The sequence below is a fragment of the Dendrobates tinctorius genome, unplaced genomic scaffold, assembly GCF_039654945.1.
Source record: "Dendrobates tinctorius isolate UK_male_01 unplaced genomic scaffold, ASM3965494v1 ptg000011l, whole genome shotgun sequence".
Lineage (NCBI taxonomy): Eukaryota > Metazoa > Chordata > Amphibia > Anura > Dendrobatidae > Dendrobates > Dendrobates tinctorius.
In genome coordinates, this window is record NW_027361679.1 from 36,612,936 (window position 1) to 36,630,558 (window position 17,623).

The 17,623-nt window shown below is 45.6% G+C and overlaps 1 protein-coding gene across 1 annotated transcript in view; it reads left to right on the plus strand.

The window, feature by feature from the left end:
- Nucleotides 1-3,793: 3,793 nt before the first annotated feature.
- The window catches only part of GRSF1 (G-rich RNA sequence binding factor 1), a 50,865-nt gene continuing 37,035 nt past the window's right edge, over nucleotides 3,794-17,623 (plus strand). Inside the window, exon 1 of the mRNA XM_073540980.1 lies at nucleotides 3,794-4,200. Coding sequence (XP_073397081.1) covers nucleotides 4,021-4,200 — 180 coding nt within the window. The 5' untranslated portion in view covers nucleotides 3,794-4,020. The remainder of the gene's footprint in view (nucleotides 4,201-17,623) is intronic.

A 17,623-nucleotide genomic window follows, 5' to 3' on the forward strand; every position in this document is an offset into this window, starting at 1 on the left:
AGAAGGTAAATATTACACACCACATGTGACAAAAAAATGTTTAGATGTAACTTTTTTTTTTCAGCCAGGGCCATGCCATGTCACTATTTTAATTGTTTTTTTTTCTCTTTATTCCACAGCACGGTGAGCAGCACTCGGGAGCCTGCACGATTGGACCCTTCTGAGGCGATCCCTGAGGAGACCGGCACCGAGGGACACTTCGACCGCCCCGGTACATCTGCACCTTCCCAGCCTTCCCACACATTCGACCCATCTGTCCCATCCACCAGCACAGGAGCATCGTGGCCGCCTACATTACATGAAGCTGCTGGTGAGGAGATCGCTTTCCCTTTACCCCACCCTTCTGCCCCTGCCACCTCTAGTACACCTGCGGGTACTGGGCGGCAGCGGCAGAGGGGTCAGGAAAAGACTTATGCGCCAGAGTTCTTGCATCTGAATGCATCTTTCCAGAACTGTCTAAAAGTCATGTCAGAGCAAATCTCCGCATGCTATCAGCAGATCAACTCCAGCATTCTGGAGGTGAAGACACTTCTGCAAACCATGCATTCAGAAGCAAGATCTTCGCCAAACCACACCTTTTTCAGGTCTGTTGTGGAGCGCATGGAAACGCTCTCTCCTGCCCAGCAGATGCATGTAATGCATTCATGCCACGCTGCTCTCCAGCAAGTTACCTCCCAACCTCCTCCTCCCACCACAGTAGTTCCTCCACCTGCACCCCCTCCAGCCACTTTCCATCCTCCCCCTCCTATTACATCTACACCCCCTCCAGCCACTTTCCATCCTCCCCCTCCTATTACATCTACACCCCCTCCAGCCACTTTCCATCCTCCCCCTCCTATTACATACCATCCACCTCCCCAGCACCAGCAACCTCCCCAGCACCAGCAACCTCCCCAGTACCAGCAACCTCCCCAGTACCAGCAACCTCCCCAGTACCTGCAAACTCCCCAGTACCAGCAACCTCCCCAGTACCAGACATCTCCCCACTTCCAGCAACCTGCCCCGTACCAGACATCTCCCCACTTCCAGCAACCTGCCCCGTACCAGACATCTCCCCACTTCCAGCAACCTGCCCCGTACCAGACATCTCCCCACTTCCAGCAACCTGCCCCGTACCAAACTCCTTCCCCATACAACTTGCCATCAACATCATCTGCTCCTACAGTCCCTGCCCAACCCTCCACTCCACCACCCACCACCTCTTCTGCTTCCCACATGTCCACCCATTCTGTAGTTTTTTCCACACCTTCACCTCTAACTGTTCCTTCCCCACCACGATCCCAGTCCTCTCTCCACACTCCCAGTGTCGAAGTGTCCCGCAGCCCCTCCAGCAGTATTTCCACCACACACTACACAGATTTATAATGTGTGTATTTAAATAAAAATGACCAGTTTTATGGTTTCAAAGCTTTATTAAACAAGTTTATTAAAATTTTAAAAAAGTTTACTAAAAAAAACATTTTTCAATAAAAGTTAAATTATTTTACACTGGTTGTCTGTCATTTCTTTCTGCGGCGAAAAAGGTTAAATACAGGGTATTTAAAAGGTGAAATGGTATTCAAAACCAGGTATATAACTGTGGGTAAATTTTAGCTTTTTGCCACAGTTGTGTTCCTTGTTTGTGTTTGAAGCAAAGTATTTCACCTAAAAAGTTGTGTTTATTGTTGGTGATTTCATAACAATGTACACAACTTTTGTTAAAAGGTGAAATACTTTGCATAAAACACAACCAGGTACACACCTGTGGCCTAAAGCTAAAAATAGAGACCATGATAAGATAGCCAACTTTGGTTGGCAAAGGTATATACTGTTGGTACAGAAGGTACACAAGTTTGGTTGGGCACAAATCTTTCACACTCTGTCATCCTGCCAGTGTACTCTGCCTTGAGGTGACATAAAGTATAGTGCAAAATTTGCCCCTCATTACTGAAACCGTCACAGAACTTCTAGTGGTAATGTCATGGTAATCTTGCAAGGTGGTTTCTTCAGAGGTGTCCTCAATGGAAATGGGTTCCTTGCAGATAACATAATTGTGGAGTACCACGCACGCTTTGATCACCTCTTCCACAGTTTCTGTCTTGAGGTTGATCGCAGTCAATAGGACCCGCCATTTGGCTGTCAGAATACCAAAGGTACATTCAACCATTCTTCTTGCTCTTGTGAGGCGGTAATTAAAAATGCGTTTTGTTCTTGTCAATCCTCTGCTAGAGTACGGTTTCAAAAGGTGTTCTGACAGCTGGAAGGCTTCATCCCCTACACAGACAAATGGCATAGGTGGACCAGATGTTTGCGGCAGCGGTCTAGGTGGTGGGAACTGGAAGGTGTTTCCATACAGTTTACGCCCCATGGCAAACAGTTTGAAAACTTGAGAGTCATTGGAGCGGCCATAGGCCCCAATATCAACCGCAATAAATTTGTATTCCGCGTCAGCGATGGCCATGAGGACAATTGAAAAATATTTCTTGTAATTGAAATATTCCGATCCCGATCCAGCTGGCTTTACAATGCGGATATGTTTCCCGTCCACAGCGCCCAAGCAGTTCGGAAACTGACATATCTGTTGAAACTTGTCAGCAATTTCAATCCACCTCTCTGTTGTGGGCTCTGGTAAAAACTCTTCAGCTAAGGAGTCCCACAGTGCAGGGCATGTGTACTTCACTATTCCAGATATGGTGGAAATCCCGAGTCTGTACTGGAAATGCAGTGACGAAAGGGATTCTCCAGTTGCAAGAAATCTGTGGGGAATTAAAAAACAATAAATTAGTTTTAAATCACAGCATTACATACCAAAACTGAGCTATAACACTTGGAGATACAAACTACCACCAACAAGATTGCAGTGAAAGTGTGCTCTGATGCGATCACATCCAATAAATGTGGCTTACCTTAAAGTCACCATCAGACGCTCTGTGGGTGAAACAGAGAAGCGGCAATAGGTGTCCGCTTTTCTTATGAGGTGTGCAATGCGCTCCACCAAGTAATCAAAATTCTCCATTTTCATCCTAACATATCCAAAAAATTTCTCCGGGTTTCGTCTAAGGTCCATGCAGAGTGTAGAATAGACCCCACGCGTCATTCTCTTGGCTGTGATGGGGTGGATCCACAAACGTCGTCTACGATGCCTGATGCGCTGCTGTCTCGCTCTCTCCTTCTCCAGAACAATCACCCTCAAACGATTCGCCTCCGCTGTAAAATCCGCCAAATTCTTCAAAATATTTCCAATCACAACATCCATCTTCGCCAGTAACTTGCTCTTCTCTCCAACCTGCACTTTCTCCTCTACAACCTGTCAAAGAAGGGCTGTAGGAACATGCTATGTATAGTTTTCCAGTAGCCAATCCCGTTCGGAAGGCCACAAGGGTCAATTTTAAAAACCGGATCCGGCGTAATCCGTCGGAAAACGGATAGAAAAACGGATGAACCGGATGAGACGGATCCGGTTTTGTCTGTCAAGAAAAAGACGGATCCGGCAGAAAACCGGATCCGTCACATCCGGTTTTACTAAACATTTGCCGAATCCGGCGTTCCGGCACGACGCCGGATCGCGCCTGACGCCGAAAACCTGAAGTGTGAAAGTAGCCTTAGCGGATTTTCACTGACGAAAAAAACTGATGTGTGAAACAGGCCTAACCTGCTAGCAGTGCACAAGCAAGGTCAGGTGACTATACAATGTCACCACAATCCGCTCCTCCACGTGAGGGCCGGCACTAGCGGCAACTCACGTCACCGGCGCATGACGGGAGGTGTAGTCCTATACTGCAGCTCTCCGTCACCAGGTCGTGTCTAAGTACCGGAAATGACTGTCGCTTTCCACGTTCTAGACGCTTTCCCTGATTTGTCGGCGTAAAGCGAGGCACTCTGGGAGTTATAGTTCTGACGCCTCTTCACCTTTGCCCATTGGTCGCACTGTAAAGCGCTGCTTGATGGGAGCTGTAGTCCTTCTCTCTGTCGTCGTCGGCTCTGCTGTTCCTCGGTGAGCTCTCCCTGGGTTTCCGGGTGTGGTGTTTGCCCTTCCTCTGCATGGCCGGGAGCTGCAGAATCATCAGCGCCTCAATAGCTCAGCTTCTGCTGAGGGGCCAGGGCCGGGGGGCCGCACTGCTGCGGAGAGGGAACCCTGAGCTGTGGCGGCCGGGAAGACTGTGGGCTGCAGGACTGGAGAGCAGGAGGCCTGAGAAGTCCTATTGCACCAGCAGCTACCAGGTAATCCGGGGCCCTGGGAGTGAGGGAGGGCGGAGTGGTGGCTTCTCCACCAGGGCCTCAATCTAATACCAGCCTCTAAACTTACACTGTGACACCAGGGCCAACATCATCTAATACCGGGCTCTATACTTACACTGTGACACCAGGGCCTCAATCTAATACCAGGCTCTAAACTTACACTGTGACACCAGGGCCTCCATCCTCTAATACTGGGCTCTATACTTACACTGTGACACCAGGGCCTCAATCTAATACCGGGCTCTAAACTTACACTGTGACACCAGGGCCTCCATCCTCTAATACTGGGCTCTATACTTACACTGTGACACCAGGGCCTCAATCTAATACCAGGCTCTATACTTACACTGTGACACCAGGGCATCCATCCTCTAATACCAGGCTCTATACTTACACTGTGACACCAGGGCCTCCATCCTCTAATACCGGGCTCTATACTTACACTGTGACACCAGGGCCTCCATCCTCTAATACCAGGCTCTATACTTACACTGTGACACCAGGGCCTCAATCTAATACCAGCCTCTAAACTTACACTGTGACACCAGGGCCAACATCATCTAATACCGGGCTCTATACTTACACTGTGACACCAGGGCCAACATCATCTAATACCGGGCTCTATACTTACACTGTGACACCAGGGCCAACATCATCTAATACCAGGCTCTATACTTACACTGTGACACCAGGGCCAACATCATCTAATACCAGGCTCTATACTTACACTGTGACACCAGGGCCTCAATCTAATACCAGGTTCTAAACTTACACTGTGACACCAGGGCCTCCATCCTCTAATACTGGGCTCTATACTTACACTGTGACACCAGGGCCTCAATCTAATACCAGGCTCTATACTTACACTGTGACACCAGGGCCTCCATCCTCTAATACCAGGCTCTATACTTACACTGTGACACCAGGGCCTCCATCCTCTAATACCAGGCTCTATACTTACACTGTGACACCAGGGCCTCCATCTAATACCAGGCTCTATACTTACACTGTGACCCCAGGGCCTTCATCCTCTAATACCAGGCTCTATACTTACACTGTGACCCCAGGGCCTTCATCCTCTAATACCAGGCTCTATACTTACACTGTGACCCCAGGGCCTCCATCCTCTAATACCAGGCTCTATACTTACACTGTGACCCCAGGGCCTCCATCCTCTAATACCAGGCTCTATACTTACACTGTGACCCCAGGGCCTCCATCCTCTAATACCAGGCTCTATACTTACACTGTGACACCAGGGCCTCAATCTAATACCAGCCTCTAAACTTACACTGTGACACCAGGGCCAACATCATCTAATACCGGGCTCTATACTTACACTGTGACACCAGGGCCAACATCATCTAATACCAGGCTCTATACTTACACTGTGACACCAGGGCCTCAATCTAATACCAGGCTCTATACTTACACTGTGACCCCAGGGCCTCCATCCTCTAATACCAGGCTCTATACTTACACTGTGACCCCAGGGCCTCCATCCTCTAATACCAGGCTCTATACTTACACTGTGACCCCAGGGCCTCCATCCTCTAATACCAGGCTCTATACTTACACTGTGACACCAGGGCCTCAATCTAATACCAGCCTCTAAACTTACACTGTGACACCAGGGCCAACATCATCTAATACCGGGCTCTATACTTACACTGTGACACCAGGGCCAACATCATCTAATACCAGGCTCTATACTTACACTGTGACACCAGGGCCTCAATCTAATACCAGGCTCTATACTTACACTGTGACCCCAGGGCCTCCATCCTCTAATACCAGGCTCTATACTTACACTGTGACCCCAGGGCCTCCATCCTCTAATACCAGGCTCTATACTTACACTGTGACCCCAGGGCCTCCATCCTCTAATACCAGGCTCTATACTTTACTGTGACACCAGGGCCTCCATCTAATACCAGGCTCTATACTTACACTGTGACACCAGGGCCTCCATCCTCTAATACCAGGCTCTATACTTACACTGTGACACCAGGGCCTAATACCAGGCTCTATACTTAGACTATGACACCAGGGCCTCAATCTAATACCAGGCTCTATACTTACACTGTGACACCAGGGCCAACGTCATCTAATACCGGGCTCTATACTTACACTGTGACACCAGGGCCAACATCATCTAATACCAGGCTCTATACTTACACTGTGACACCAGGGCCTCAATCTAATACCAGGCTCTATACTTACACTGTGACCCCAGGGCCTCCATCCTCTAATACCAGGCTCTATACTTACACTGTGACCCCAGGGCCTCCATCCTCTAATACCAGGCTCTATACTTACACTGTGACCCCAGGGCCTCCATCCTCTAATACCAGGCTCTATACTTTACTGTGACACCAGGGCCTCAATCTAATACCAGGCTCTATACTTACACTGTGACACCAGGGCCAACGTCATCTAATACCAGGCTCTATACTTACACTGTGACACCGGGGCCTCGATCCTCTAATACCGGGCTCTATACTTACACTGTGACACCAGGGCCTTCATCCTCTAATACCGGGCTCTATACTTACACTGTGACACCAGGGCCAATGTCATCTAATACCAGGCTCTATACTTACACTGTGACACCAGGGCCTCCATCTAATACCAGGCTCTATACTTACACTGTGACACTAGGGCCTCCATCCTCTTATACCAGGCTGTCTCCCAGCAGTATACTTACACTGTGACACCAGGGCCTTCATCCTCTAATACCGGGCTCTATACTTACACTGTGACACCAGGGCCTTCATCCTCTAATACCAGGCTCTATACTTACACTGTGACACCAGGGCCTCCATCCTCTAATACCAGGCTCTATACTTACATTGTGATACCAGGGCCAACATCCTCTAATACCAGGCTCTATACTTACACTGTGACACCAGGGCCAATATCATCTAATACCAGGCTCTATACTTACACTGTGACACCAGGGCCAACATCATCTAATACCGGGCTCTATGCTTACACTGTGACACCAGGACCTCCATCCTCTAATACCAGGCTCTATACTTACACTGTGACACCAGGGCCTCCATCTAATACCAGGCTCTATAGTTACACTGTGACACCAGGGCCTCCATCCTCTTATACCAGGCTGTCTCCCAGCAGTATACTTACACTGTGACACTTAGCCCTGTTTCACACATCCGTTTTTTGTGTCCGCCAAACGGATCCGTTTCCGTTTGGATCCGTTTTTTCGACGGATCCGCGGTAGCCGCTAATGCAAGTCTACAGGGGAAAAAAAACGGATCCACCAAAAACATGGCGGATCCGTTTTTTAAAGGAAAACAACGGATTTGGACGGACTTAAAAAAACGGAAGTGTGATCCAGGCCTAAGGCCTCCATCCTCTTATACCAGGCTGTCTCTTAGCAGTATACTTACACTGTGACACCAGGGCCTCCACTGTTTGTACCAAGCTCTGCACCATACTTTTTTTATTTTATTAAGTATTCCATTTACTGCAGTGTAGTCCATACTGAGTAAGGCAGTCACAGTCCCCAGAAAATCCCACTGACTGCAATAAGGATGTGAAAGAGCTTGCTTTAAAACCAACCAATAAAGCTATGCACGGCTGCTGTGGTCACATGTTAGTGCAGCATGTTAGAACGCCAGTGGTGTTGGTGAGTATAGGATTTATAACATTAAATGGACTGTTTCCACACTTAACAGGTTTTTGCAACAATAATAATGATTAGAATTACAGAGTGCTTATAAATACCATCCAAATTATTATGCAAATTATATTTTATTTTGATTTCTCTTAATGTTTGATGCAAATAAGTGTAATCATCAACCGATAGCGTTGGACAAACCTGCCAATGATAAAATAAAAATTAAGGTCCCGTCACACCTAGCGACGCTATAACGATCCCGACAGCGATACGACACAACAGGGATCGTTGCCGCATCGCTATGTGGTCGCTATTGAGATGTCAGACAGTCCAATCTACCCAACAACGGAGCAACGATCTGGCGTGTCATAGCGACCTTTGTAACGATGTCGGGAACGCTAATCCCCACCTTGTCTTGCTTCTGAGTCGCTAACGAGGTCGTTAGGCTAGGTGTCAAATGTGACGATACAAGCGACTCAGCGGGACATGAGCGACCAAAGAAATGTCCAGACATTTCGGGCACGATCAGTGATACCCGGCAGGGGGGCTGGTCGCTGGTCACTGTCACACACAGCGATCTCGCTGGTAAGATCGCTATAACATCACAGTTCTAGTGACTCAGCAGCGATCTCGCTAGCGATCTCGCTTAGTGTGACAGGGCCTTTAGACCTACTGGTAATTGTGTTTCCAGGAGTTCATCATGACAGCATGACAGGAGGTAGTCCTATTTCTCCTCTAGGGACGGGAAACACAAGAGGTTAAAAGCCTCCTCACCCCCCAGTGTCTTTTACCAATCACTACACCAGGATGGATACAGCTCTATTTTATTGAATTTTTACATACAAATGTTAAACTCACATCAGTTTCAGAATTCACGGGAGGGAGTGTAATGGTGCTGTCGTGATGGACTCCTGGAAATACAATTACCGGTAGGTCTAATTTCTATTTTCCCGAGGACATCCCTCATGACAGCATGTCAGGTGAAATACCAAATAAATGGCATGCTAGGGTGGGACCACCGCCTGTAGGACCACCGCCTGTAGGACCTTTTGTCCGTAAGCCAGTTGCTGACCTGATATCACATTTAGCGTTCAGTGTTTACAAAAGGTCGTTATATTAGACCAAGTTGCAGCCCTGCAGATCTGGTCTATGGAAGTCCCCGCTCTTTTGTCCCAGGATACAGGAATCCCCCTTGTGGAGTGGGCTTTAAGTGGGGGATCTTTTTTTCTGACTCGTATGCTAGTGCTATGGTTGACGTGATCCACCTAGACAAAGTTAATTTCAAGGCTTTTTTACCCTTATACTTTCCTGCATATTGTGTGAATAGATTTGCGTCCTGCCTCCAAGTAGCTGTGACCTCTCCATAGCTCGTCATTACCCTTCTCACGTCTAGTGTGTGAAACAGCCTCTCTTTCTCATTTTTTGGGAGATGACAAAAAGATGGTAGAATGATCTCTTGGCTTAAATTGTCTCTGACACTACCTTTGGCAAAAAGGACTGGTCCAGCCTAAATACTAACCTATCCTCTAGGATCTGCAAATAGGAATCCCTAACTGACAGTGCCTGTAATCAGGGCTGTGGAGTCGGTATAAAATGGTCGACTCCTAAAATATATAATAAATTGGGTACAGTAGTTCAATGCAGAATGTGCTGAATATTTTTTCATAGGAATTTGGGAAAGTTCTGAAATGTCCTATAAATGTCTGTTCTATTCCTGATCTAAGGCTACATTCACACAAGTACAGGTTCTTGCTATTGTAACGGACAATGCTTTAAACATGATAAGTACAATTAGGCTATGTGCACACTGAGTTTTTTGCCTCTGCGGATTTTGTAGTGAAAACCGCAGATAAATCCGCAGTACTTATCTGCGGTTTTGCCCTGCGGTTTCACACCTCATAATATATGTGGTGTGAAACTGCCGCGTTTCTGCACTAAAGAATTGACATGCTACGGATTGTAAATCGCGCGGAAAAATCCGCAGCATGTGCACAGCGTTGTACAGTACCATTGTTATCAATGGTAAACTGTAAAACTCACCTAAATCTGCTGCAGAAACGCTGCGGATCCGCAGCAGAATCTGCACCGTGTGCACATAGCCTTAAACTGATGAATGAGAGTAATGAACAACAGCTAGAAGAAAATTTAGGATTCAGTATGTTTGAGATGAAAGGCCACAGTGCTGTTCATGTAACTGAGGAACAAACAGATATTACAACAGAAGAACAGCAATATAATACTTTAACATAGTAACATAGTTTTGAAGGCAGAAGGAAGGCCTTATGTCCAACTAGTTCAGCCTATTTTTAGCGCAGCTGTTCTGCATTGTTGATCCTGGGGAAGGCAAAAAACCCATAGAGTAGAAGCCAATTTTCTCCATAGGGAAAAAAATTCCTTCCTCTAAGCTGGGTCAACCATCTACCTATAATATTATGTTATTCATAACCTTCTATACTGTTACTCACAAGAAAAGCATCCATTCCTTTCTTAAATTCATTCAGTGAGTTGGCCATCACCACTTCCTCAGGAAGAGAATTCCAGAGCCTCACTGCTCTTACCGTGAATAATCCTCTTCTATGCTGGTGCAGAAATTGTCTTTCCTCCAAACGAAGAGAATGCCCCCTTGTTCTTGTCACAGTCCTTGGTACAAACAGTTCATTGGAGAGATCTCTGTATTGCCCTATGATATACTTGTACATATATATTATGTCTCCCCTAAGTCTTCTCTTTTCTAGAGTAAATAGATCTAATTTTGATAACCTTTCTGGGTATTGTAGTGAACCAACTCCATTTATCATTTTAGTAGCCCGCCTTTGAACCCTTTCAAGTTCAGTAATGTCTTTCTTGAGTACCGGTGTCCAAAATTGCACACAATACTCCAAGTGTGGTCTGACAAGTGATTTGTACAGAGGGAGAATTATGTTTTCATCTCGTGTCCCCAGACCTCTTCTAATGCATCCCATGACCCTATTTGCTTTGGTGGCAGCTGCCTGACACTGGGCACTCCAATTTAGCTTCTTATTGACAAAGATGCCTAAGGGTGTGTGCACACACTGCGGATTCTGCTGCGGTTCCGCAGTGGAATTGGCCGCTGCGGGTCCGCAGCAGTTTTTGCTGCGGTGTACAGTACCATTATTCCCTAAGGGAATAAAAAACCGCTGTGCAGACGGTGTGGATTTTTCCGCGCGGTTTTCCTGCAGTTTTGAAACCGCAGAAAGAACTGACATGTCAATTCTTTCTGCGGATTCCGCTGCGGTTTGCCATCTCCTCCATTGTGGAGATGAAAAACCGCAGGGCAGAACCGCAGGCCAATCCGCAGGTAAAACCGCAGGTCTTTTGACCTGCGGATTTTACAAAATCCGCGTGGCCAAATCCGCACCCCAATCCGCAGCGTGTACACGTACCCTAAGACTTTTTCCATGTCTGATTTCCCCAGCAGTTACCCATTTAGTAAGTAATTGTAGCATCTGTTTCTCCTTCCCATGTGCATAACCTTACACTTATCTGTGTTAAACCTCATTTGCCATTTTTCAGCCCAATTCTCCAATTTACTCAAATCTGTCTGTAGTTGCAAACTGTCCTCCTTTGTGTTAACTACCTTACCTAGTTTTGTATCATCTGCAAATACTGATATTTTACTGTGTAAGCCATCCACTAGATCATTAATACATATATTAGTAGGGGGGCCAATACAGAACCCTGTGGTACCCCACTAGTAACCCTGGCCCAATCTGAGTATGCCCCATTAATAACCACTCTTTGTTTTCTATCACTAAGCCAGCTACCTACCCATCTACACACATTTTCCCCTAGCCCACGCTTTCTCATCTTACTTACCAATCTTTTATGTGGGACAGTGTCAAATGCTTTAGAGAAGTCGAGATAATTGACATCCAATGATTCTCCTTGGTCCATTTGAGAGCTTACATCCTCATAGAAGCTGATCAGGTTAGTTTGACAGGAGCGATCCTTCATAAATCCATGTTGAAATAGATGATCTTGTTGAAGGTGCTTCAAAACACTTTCATATTCATCACATGCGCTGTGTTGTGCACACGCTGCAGCTGGCAATAAGTGATAAGGCCCCGTTACACGTATCAATGTCCCAGCGATCCCACCAACGATCCGACGTGGATGGGATCGCTGGGACATCATTAGCTGATCGCTGGTGAACTGTCACATAGACAGCCCCTCCAGCGATCAGGACCAGCGAGCAAGCTGGTTTCCAATGTAAACAGCGGGTATCTAAGAGCCGCGCGGCTCTTAGTTACCCGCTGTTTAACTTGGAAACCAGCGTCGCTGATCGCTGGTCTCTCGCTGCCACATGCAGCGATGCGCGCTGGCCAGCGGGAGACCAACGATCAAAAAACGGCCCAGGACGTTCGAGCGCGATCAGCGATATCCGGCAGGGGGGCCAGTCGCTGATCCATGTCACACACTGCGATATCGCTTACTAAAGGAAAACAAGCTCTGACTGAGGTAGCAGGATGGAGCATGCAAAGCGTTGCCGCAAGGAAAAGATTTCACTCCAACTCCTATAGCAAGCAGATTGACCATATTTCAGCAAAATGTTTCACTTGCTCTCAAAGAAATAGAAAAATTCAACCGTTCATCAAAACTGACTGTACATGAGGCAATTAATTTATACTTGGAAATTGTTAGAGATGTTGCCCATGTGGTTACAGCTTTGCCTCCAACCCAAGTTAGTGTAGAGAGGTTGTTCTCTGGCCTTAAAATTATTAGGTCAGATTTGAGGTCATCTATGAAGGAGGATCTGATGGAGGCAATTCTGTTCCTTAGACCTAATTCATAGACTGCACAAATGTTATTTAGTATGTTTTTGTTGAAAACTGTTTTTTGCCACTTAGTTTATTACACTATGTAATATTGATTATATATCTGTATTACATATTTACAATTTATTAGTTTTTTTGTTCTAAAGTTGTATTCCAATAAATAGATATTATGTTCTATCTAAATATCTTGATTATTGTATCATAAAATTGATTAAATGTCTGATGTTCACATTGTACTACAATACATTTTTCACTTAAATATAAGCAATATATGTGGGAGTCGGTGTAAGGGAAATTGAGGAGTCGAAGTTGCAGGTTTAGCCTACCGACTCCACAGCCCTGCTTGTAATTCACCCAAACATTTCCCCAAGGTGACTGCCACCAGGAACGCCGTCTTCATAGAGAGGAAGTTGATGCTGGATTCTTCCTGGGGCTCAAAGGGAGATCTGCACAACGTACCGAACACAAGGTTTAGATCCCATGGTGGAACAGTCTCTCTGACTGTGGGTCTTAACCTAGTAATGGCTCGAGAAAACATTGCCACCCAAGGGTGGTCCGCTAAAGCTGTGGTCCCCAACCTTTTTTGCACCAGGGACCGGCTTCAAGCAAGACCATTCTTCCATGGCCCGGCAGGGCAGGGATGGAGGTGTGGCAGGGGCGGGCTTTGGTCATAAGGGGACGGGGCTATGGATGGGGTTGTAGTTTAGTAGTGCATACGTCTCACTTAATTATAACATTTATAATGTGAATGTGACTCAACTCACCATAGGTTTTGAATGAGTGGGATCACAGGGCTTGTTTCCCTGTATCAGTAGGAGCACAGGGCTTATCTTCCTGCAACAAGACGGTCCCATCTAGGGGTGATGGGAGACAGCGACACCCTTGTATGCATGGCTGTGCTCCCACCCTTGTATGCATGGCTGGGCTCCCTGTCCTCCCCCATCATACTTACCCTCACACCGTCGCTGAACTTCCCTGCATCTCTATCCTGACGTGTCAGTTTCTTCCTGTGCGGAGCGGTCACGTAGTACCGCTCATTAAGGTCATGAATATGGACGCCACGCCTGTGGGAGTGGAGTCGCGTCCATATTCATGACCTTAATGGGCGGTACTACGTGACCGCTAAGCACTGGATGAAGCTGCCGCGCCCGACAGGGATGCAGGAACTGAGGGTGAATATTGATGTCTTCTGGAAGCCGGCGGTTACAGCTGTCACTACAGTGCTACAGCCGCCGGCTCCCCTTTTGTCCAGCATTCTGAGCCGTGGCTCCGCAGACCGGCAACAGAACTGCAACGGCCCGGTGGTTGGGGACCCCTGCGCTGAAGGAAAGTCCATAATGGCGCTAAGGGCAGAGATTTGAACTTTTAGTGTACTAGGCCTCAGGCCTATCTCAAATTCTATCTGGAGGAAGTCCATTATTCTGGGAATGTCTGTGCTCGAAGTAGATTCCCCCATGTAAAAACAAAACCACTTCCATACTTGGAATAGATTGCTGACGTCACTGGTTTCCTACTCGCGTGCCTTTAGCTGTCTGTAATTGGAGAATATTTTCTGGTGTTCCGGGGATCATGTACCCTGCAGGAAATGACCCTCCACCTCTGTGCCCCACCCTTTCAAACTTGTGTCAGTGGTAATAAGGACGCAGGGAGAAAGGATTCATGGCGATCCTCCTTGTGGGCCCTGTCCTGCTAGGGACAGGAAGAACACTGGGGGTGAGGCAGAAACCTCATGTTTCCTGTCACTAAAGGATAAATAGGACTACCTCCTGTCGTGCTATCATGAGTGATCTGCGGAAAAGTATTTTGTTTTCAAAACTAAAAAAAGCTCAATATGCACCACGTTTTCTGCACAACAGAGTTTTCAAACATTTTATAGATTGTAAAGAACTGAATATGGTCATTTGGTGAATTTGCAGCATTAAAAGGTCACATTTACTGAAATCAAAAGCTATTTCAATCATAAACCTCTTAACAGGCCAAGTTACATGCTATCATAGGATTCTGCAAAAATTTAGAATTTTTCAAACTTTTAATTTTTAGCCTTTACCCCCAAGGCTGGTTTGCAGATTAATGACCAGGCCAATTTTTACAATTCTAACTACGGTCACTTTATGAGGTTTTAACTCTGGAACACTTCAACGGATCACGCTGATTCTGAAATTGTTTTTTTCGTGATATTTTGTACTTCATGATGGTGGTTAAATTTCTTCCGTATGACTTGCGTTTATTTGTGAAAAAAGCTAAAATTTGGTGAAAATTTGAAAAATGTCACAATTTTCAAACTTTGAATTTTCATGCCCTTAAATCCCATAGGTCACACAATAGTTAATAAATAACATTTCCGACATGTCTGTGTTACATTAGCACAATCTTGGAATCAAATTTTTTTTGGAAGTTTTAAGGGTTAAAAGTTGACCAGCAATTTTTCATTTTTCAAACAAATTTTACAAAGCTTTTTTTTAAGGGACCACATCACACTTGACGTTCTTTTGAGGGGGGTCTATATGAAAGATACCCAAAAGTGACACTATTCTAAAAACTGCACCCCTCAAGGTGCTCTAAACCACATTCAATAAGTTTATTAACCCTTCAGGCACTTCACAGGAATTTTTTGAAAAACAGGAGAAAATGGACCACCAAATTTATGTAATTTCTCCTGAGCATGCCCATACCTCATATGAGGGAGAAAAACACTGTTTGGGCGCACGGCAGAGCTCTGAAGGGAAGGAGCTCCATTTTACTTCTTGAATGCAAAATTTGCTGGAACAATTGGTGGATGCCATGTCATGTTTGGAGAGCCTCTGATGTGCCTAAACAGTGAAGTTACCCCACAAGTGACCCCATTTTGATAGACCCCTCAGTCAACTGATCTAGATGTCTAAACACAAAAGAATCCCATAATTCGATTAAGAAATGGAAGTCAAAGAGTTTTTGAAGCTAAAATCACATAATTTTATTAAATCAAAAAATAAAATACAAAGTATATACACGTTAATGGGGAAGCCACGGCGTAACGCGCGTAGGGGCGGCTGGCCTGAGTAGCGGTTTCAATCACAACATGTAAGTGCAGTTTGACTACAATGTCACATTCAATTCTTGGCCGTTTTTAGGCATTCATGTGAAGCATCTTACGCAGTCAGATAGGCGGTTACTATTTGCATGTGCACTTTTACTTATCTACGGCAGCAGGAAGCATTGACATTTTATGTCAGTTTCTTAATAAGACTGCTGACCAATGTTGATTAAGTTCTACAAATAGACTGTCTATGTTGTTTTTGTACACTCCTGGCCATTAAGGTGTATATACTTTGTATTTTATTTTTTGATTTAATAAAATTATGTGATTTTAGCTTCAAAAACTCTGACTTCCATTTCTTAATCGAATTATGGGATTCTTTTGTGTTTATAGTTCTGTGAGTTTTGCTACTTCCTATTGGTAGGGGAATGTGTATCTGATCTAGATGTCTGTTGGACAGCTCACCAGCGGTCATGAAGTGATTCACCAGCGATCCTGACACATTGATATCGTTGCGGGATCGCTGGTGAGTTGTATGTGTGATGGGGCCCTAACTCTGGACTGTATACTGTTGTTAGCATAATCTATTATGGTATGGTATAGATAAGAATTGCAGGTAAACAAAGTAGAGAGAATTTTATCTTTATTGATTAAAGGGCATGTCACACTAAGCGATATCGCTAGCAATATCGCTATAACTTGTGACGTTATAGCGATATTGCTAGCGATATCGCTGTGTCTGATACTTACCTACAACCCGCTCCCCCGCTGGTTATCGCTGATCGCGTGAGAACGTTCAGGACTGTTTCTCTCTTTTTTTTTTTTTTTTTTTTTTTTTTAATGTTTTGGCACTTTTACACAATGAGGCTACGTTGCGTTTAAATCCGGACACTGAAAACCGGACTCCTTCCCAGAAATCGCACGTTTTTTTTCCCGCGCGATTTTGCCACGATTTTCGCGTGCGATATTCAAGCACTTTCCAAGCGATTTGAAGCATCGCTTGGAAAGTGATTGACAGGTTGGTCACACTCGTCAAACATAGTGTTTGACAAGTGTGACCAGGTTTTTACTATTGAGGCTGCCTATGCAGCCTCAATAGTAAAAAAAAAAAATGTAAAAAGTAAAAAATCAGGGTATATTTACCTTCCGACGTCCCGCGCAGTCTCAGCGACGCTCCCGTTCCCAGCGATGCCTTGCGAGACCTGTGATGACGTTGGTCTCGCGTTGCTATAGCGATCTCACAAGACCGCTAGAGTCACGCGAGACTACGTCATCACAGGTCCTTGCCGCAAGGCATTACTGGGAACGCTGTGGCCCGGGAAGGCAGCGCGGGACGTTGGAAGGTAAATACACCCCGATTTTTTTTATTTATTTATTTTTTTACAGGGGTATGGTACCCAGGGCCTGGAGGACAGTCTCCTCTCCTCCACACCGTGGGTACCAACCGCACATGAGATGCTTAACTTCGCGCATGGTGGGCATAGCCACATGCGGGAAGTAAGCGATTCTCATGCATTCCTATGGGTGCGGAATCGCGGCAATTCTTTGCGATTCCGCACAAAAGAATGAACATGCTGCGTTTTTTTTTTTTTTTTTTTTTCTTTCCGCGGTGCGATTCCGCCGCGGAAAAAAGGGCAGCATTAGCACAGCATGTGCGGAATGCCATAGGAATGCATGGGGTGCGTTCTGTACAAGATCTTTAAACGTTTTCGCACCGAAAATCGCGGCAATAACGCTTAAAAATCGCATCGTGGGCACACAGCCTAAAACTATTTTATAGAAAAAATAATTTTTTTCATCGCTTTTGTGAGAGCTATAACTTTTTTTTGCGGGACATGACGACGTTTTCAGGGTTACCATGTTTGTTTATATCTGTCTTTTTGATCGCGTTTTACTCCAACTCTGTTCCGCAGTATGATAAAGCATTGTTTTTTGCCTTGTTTTTTATTT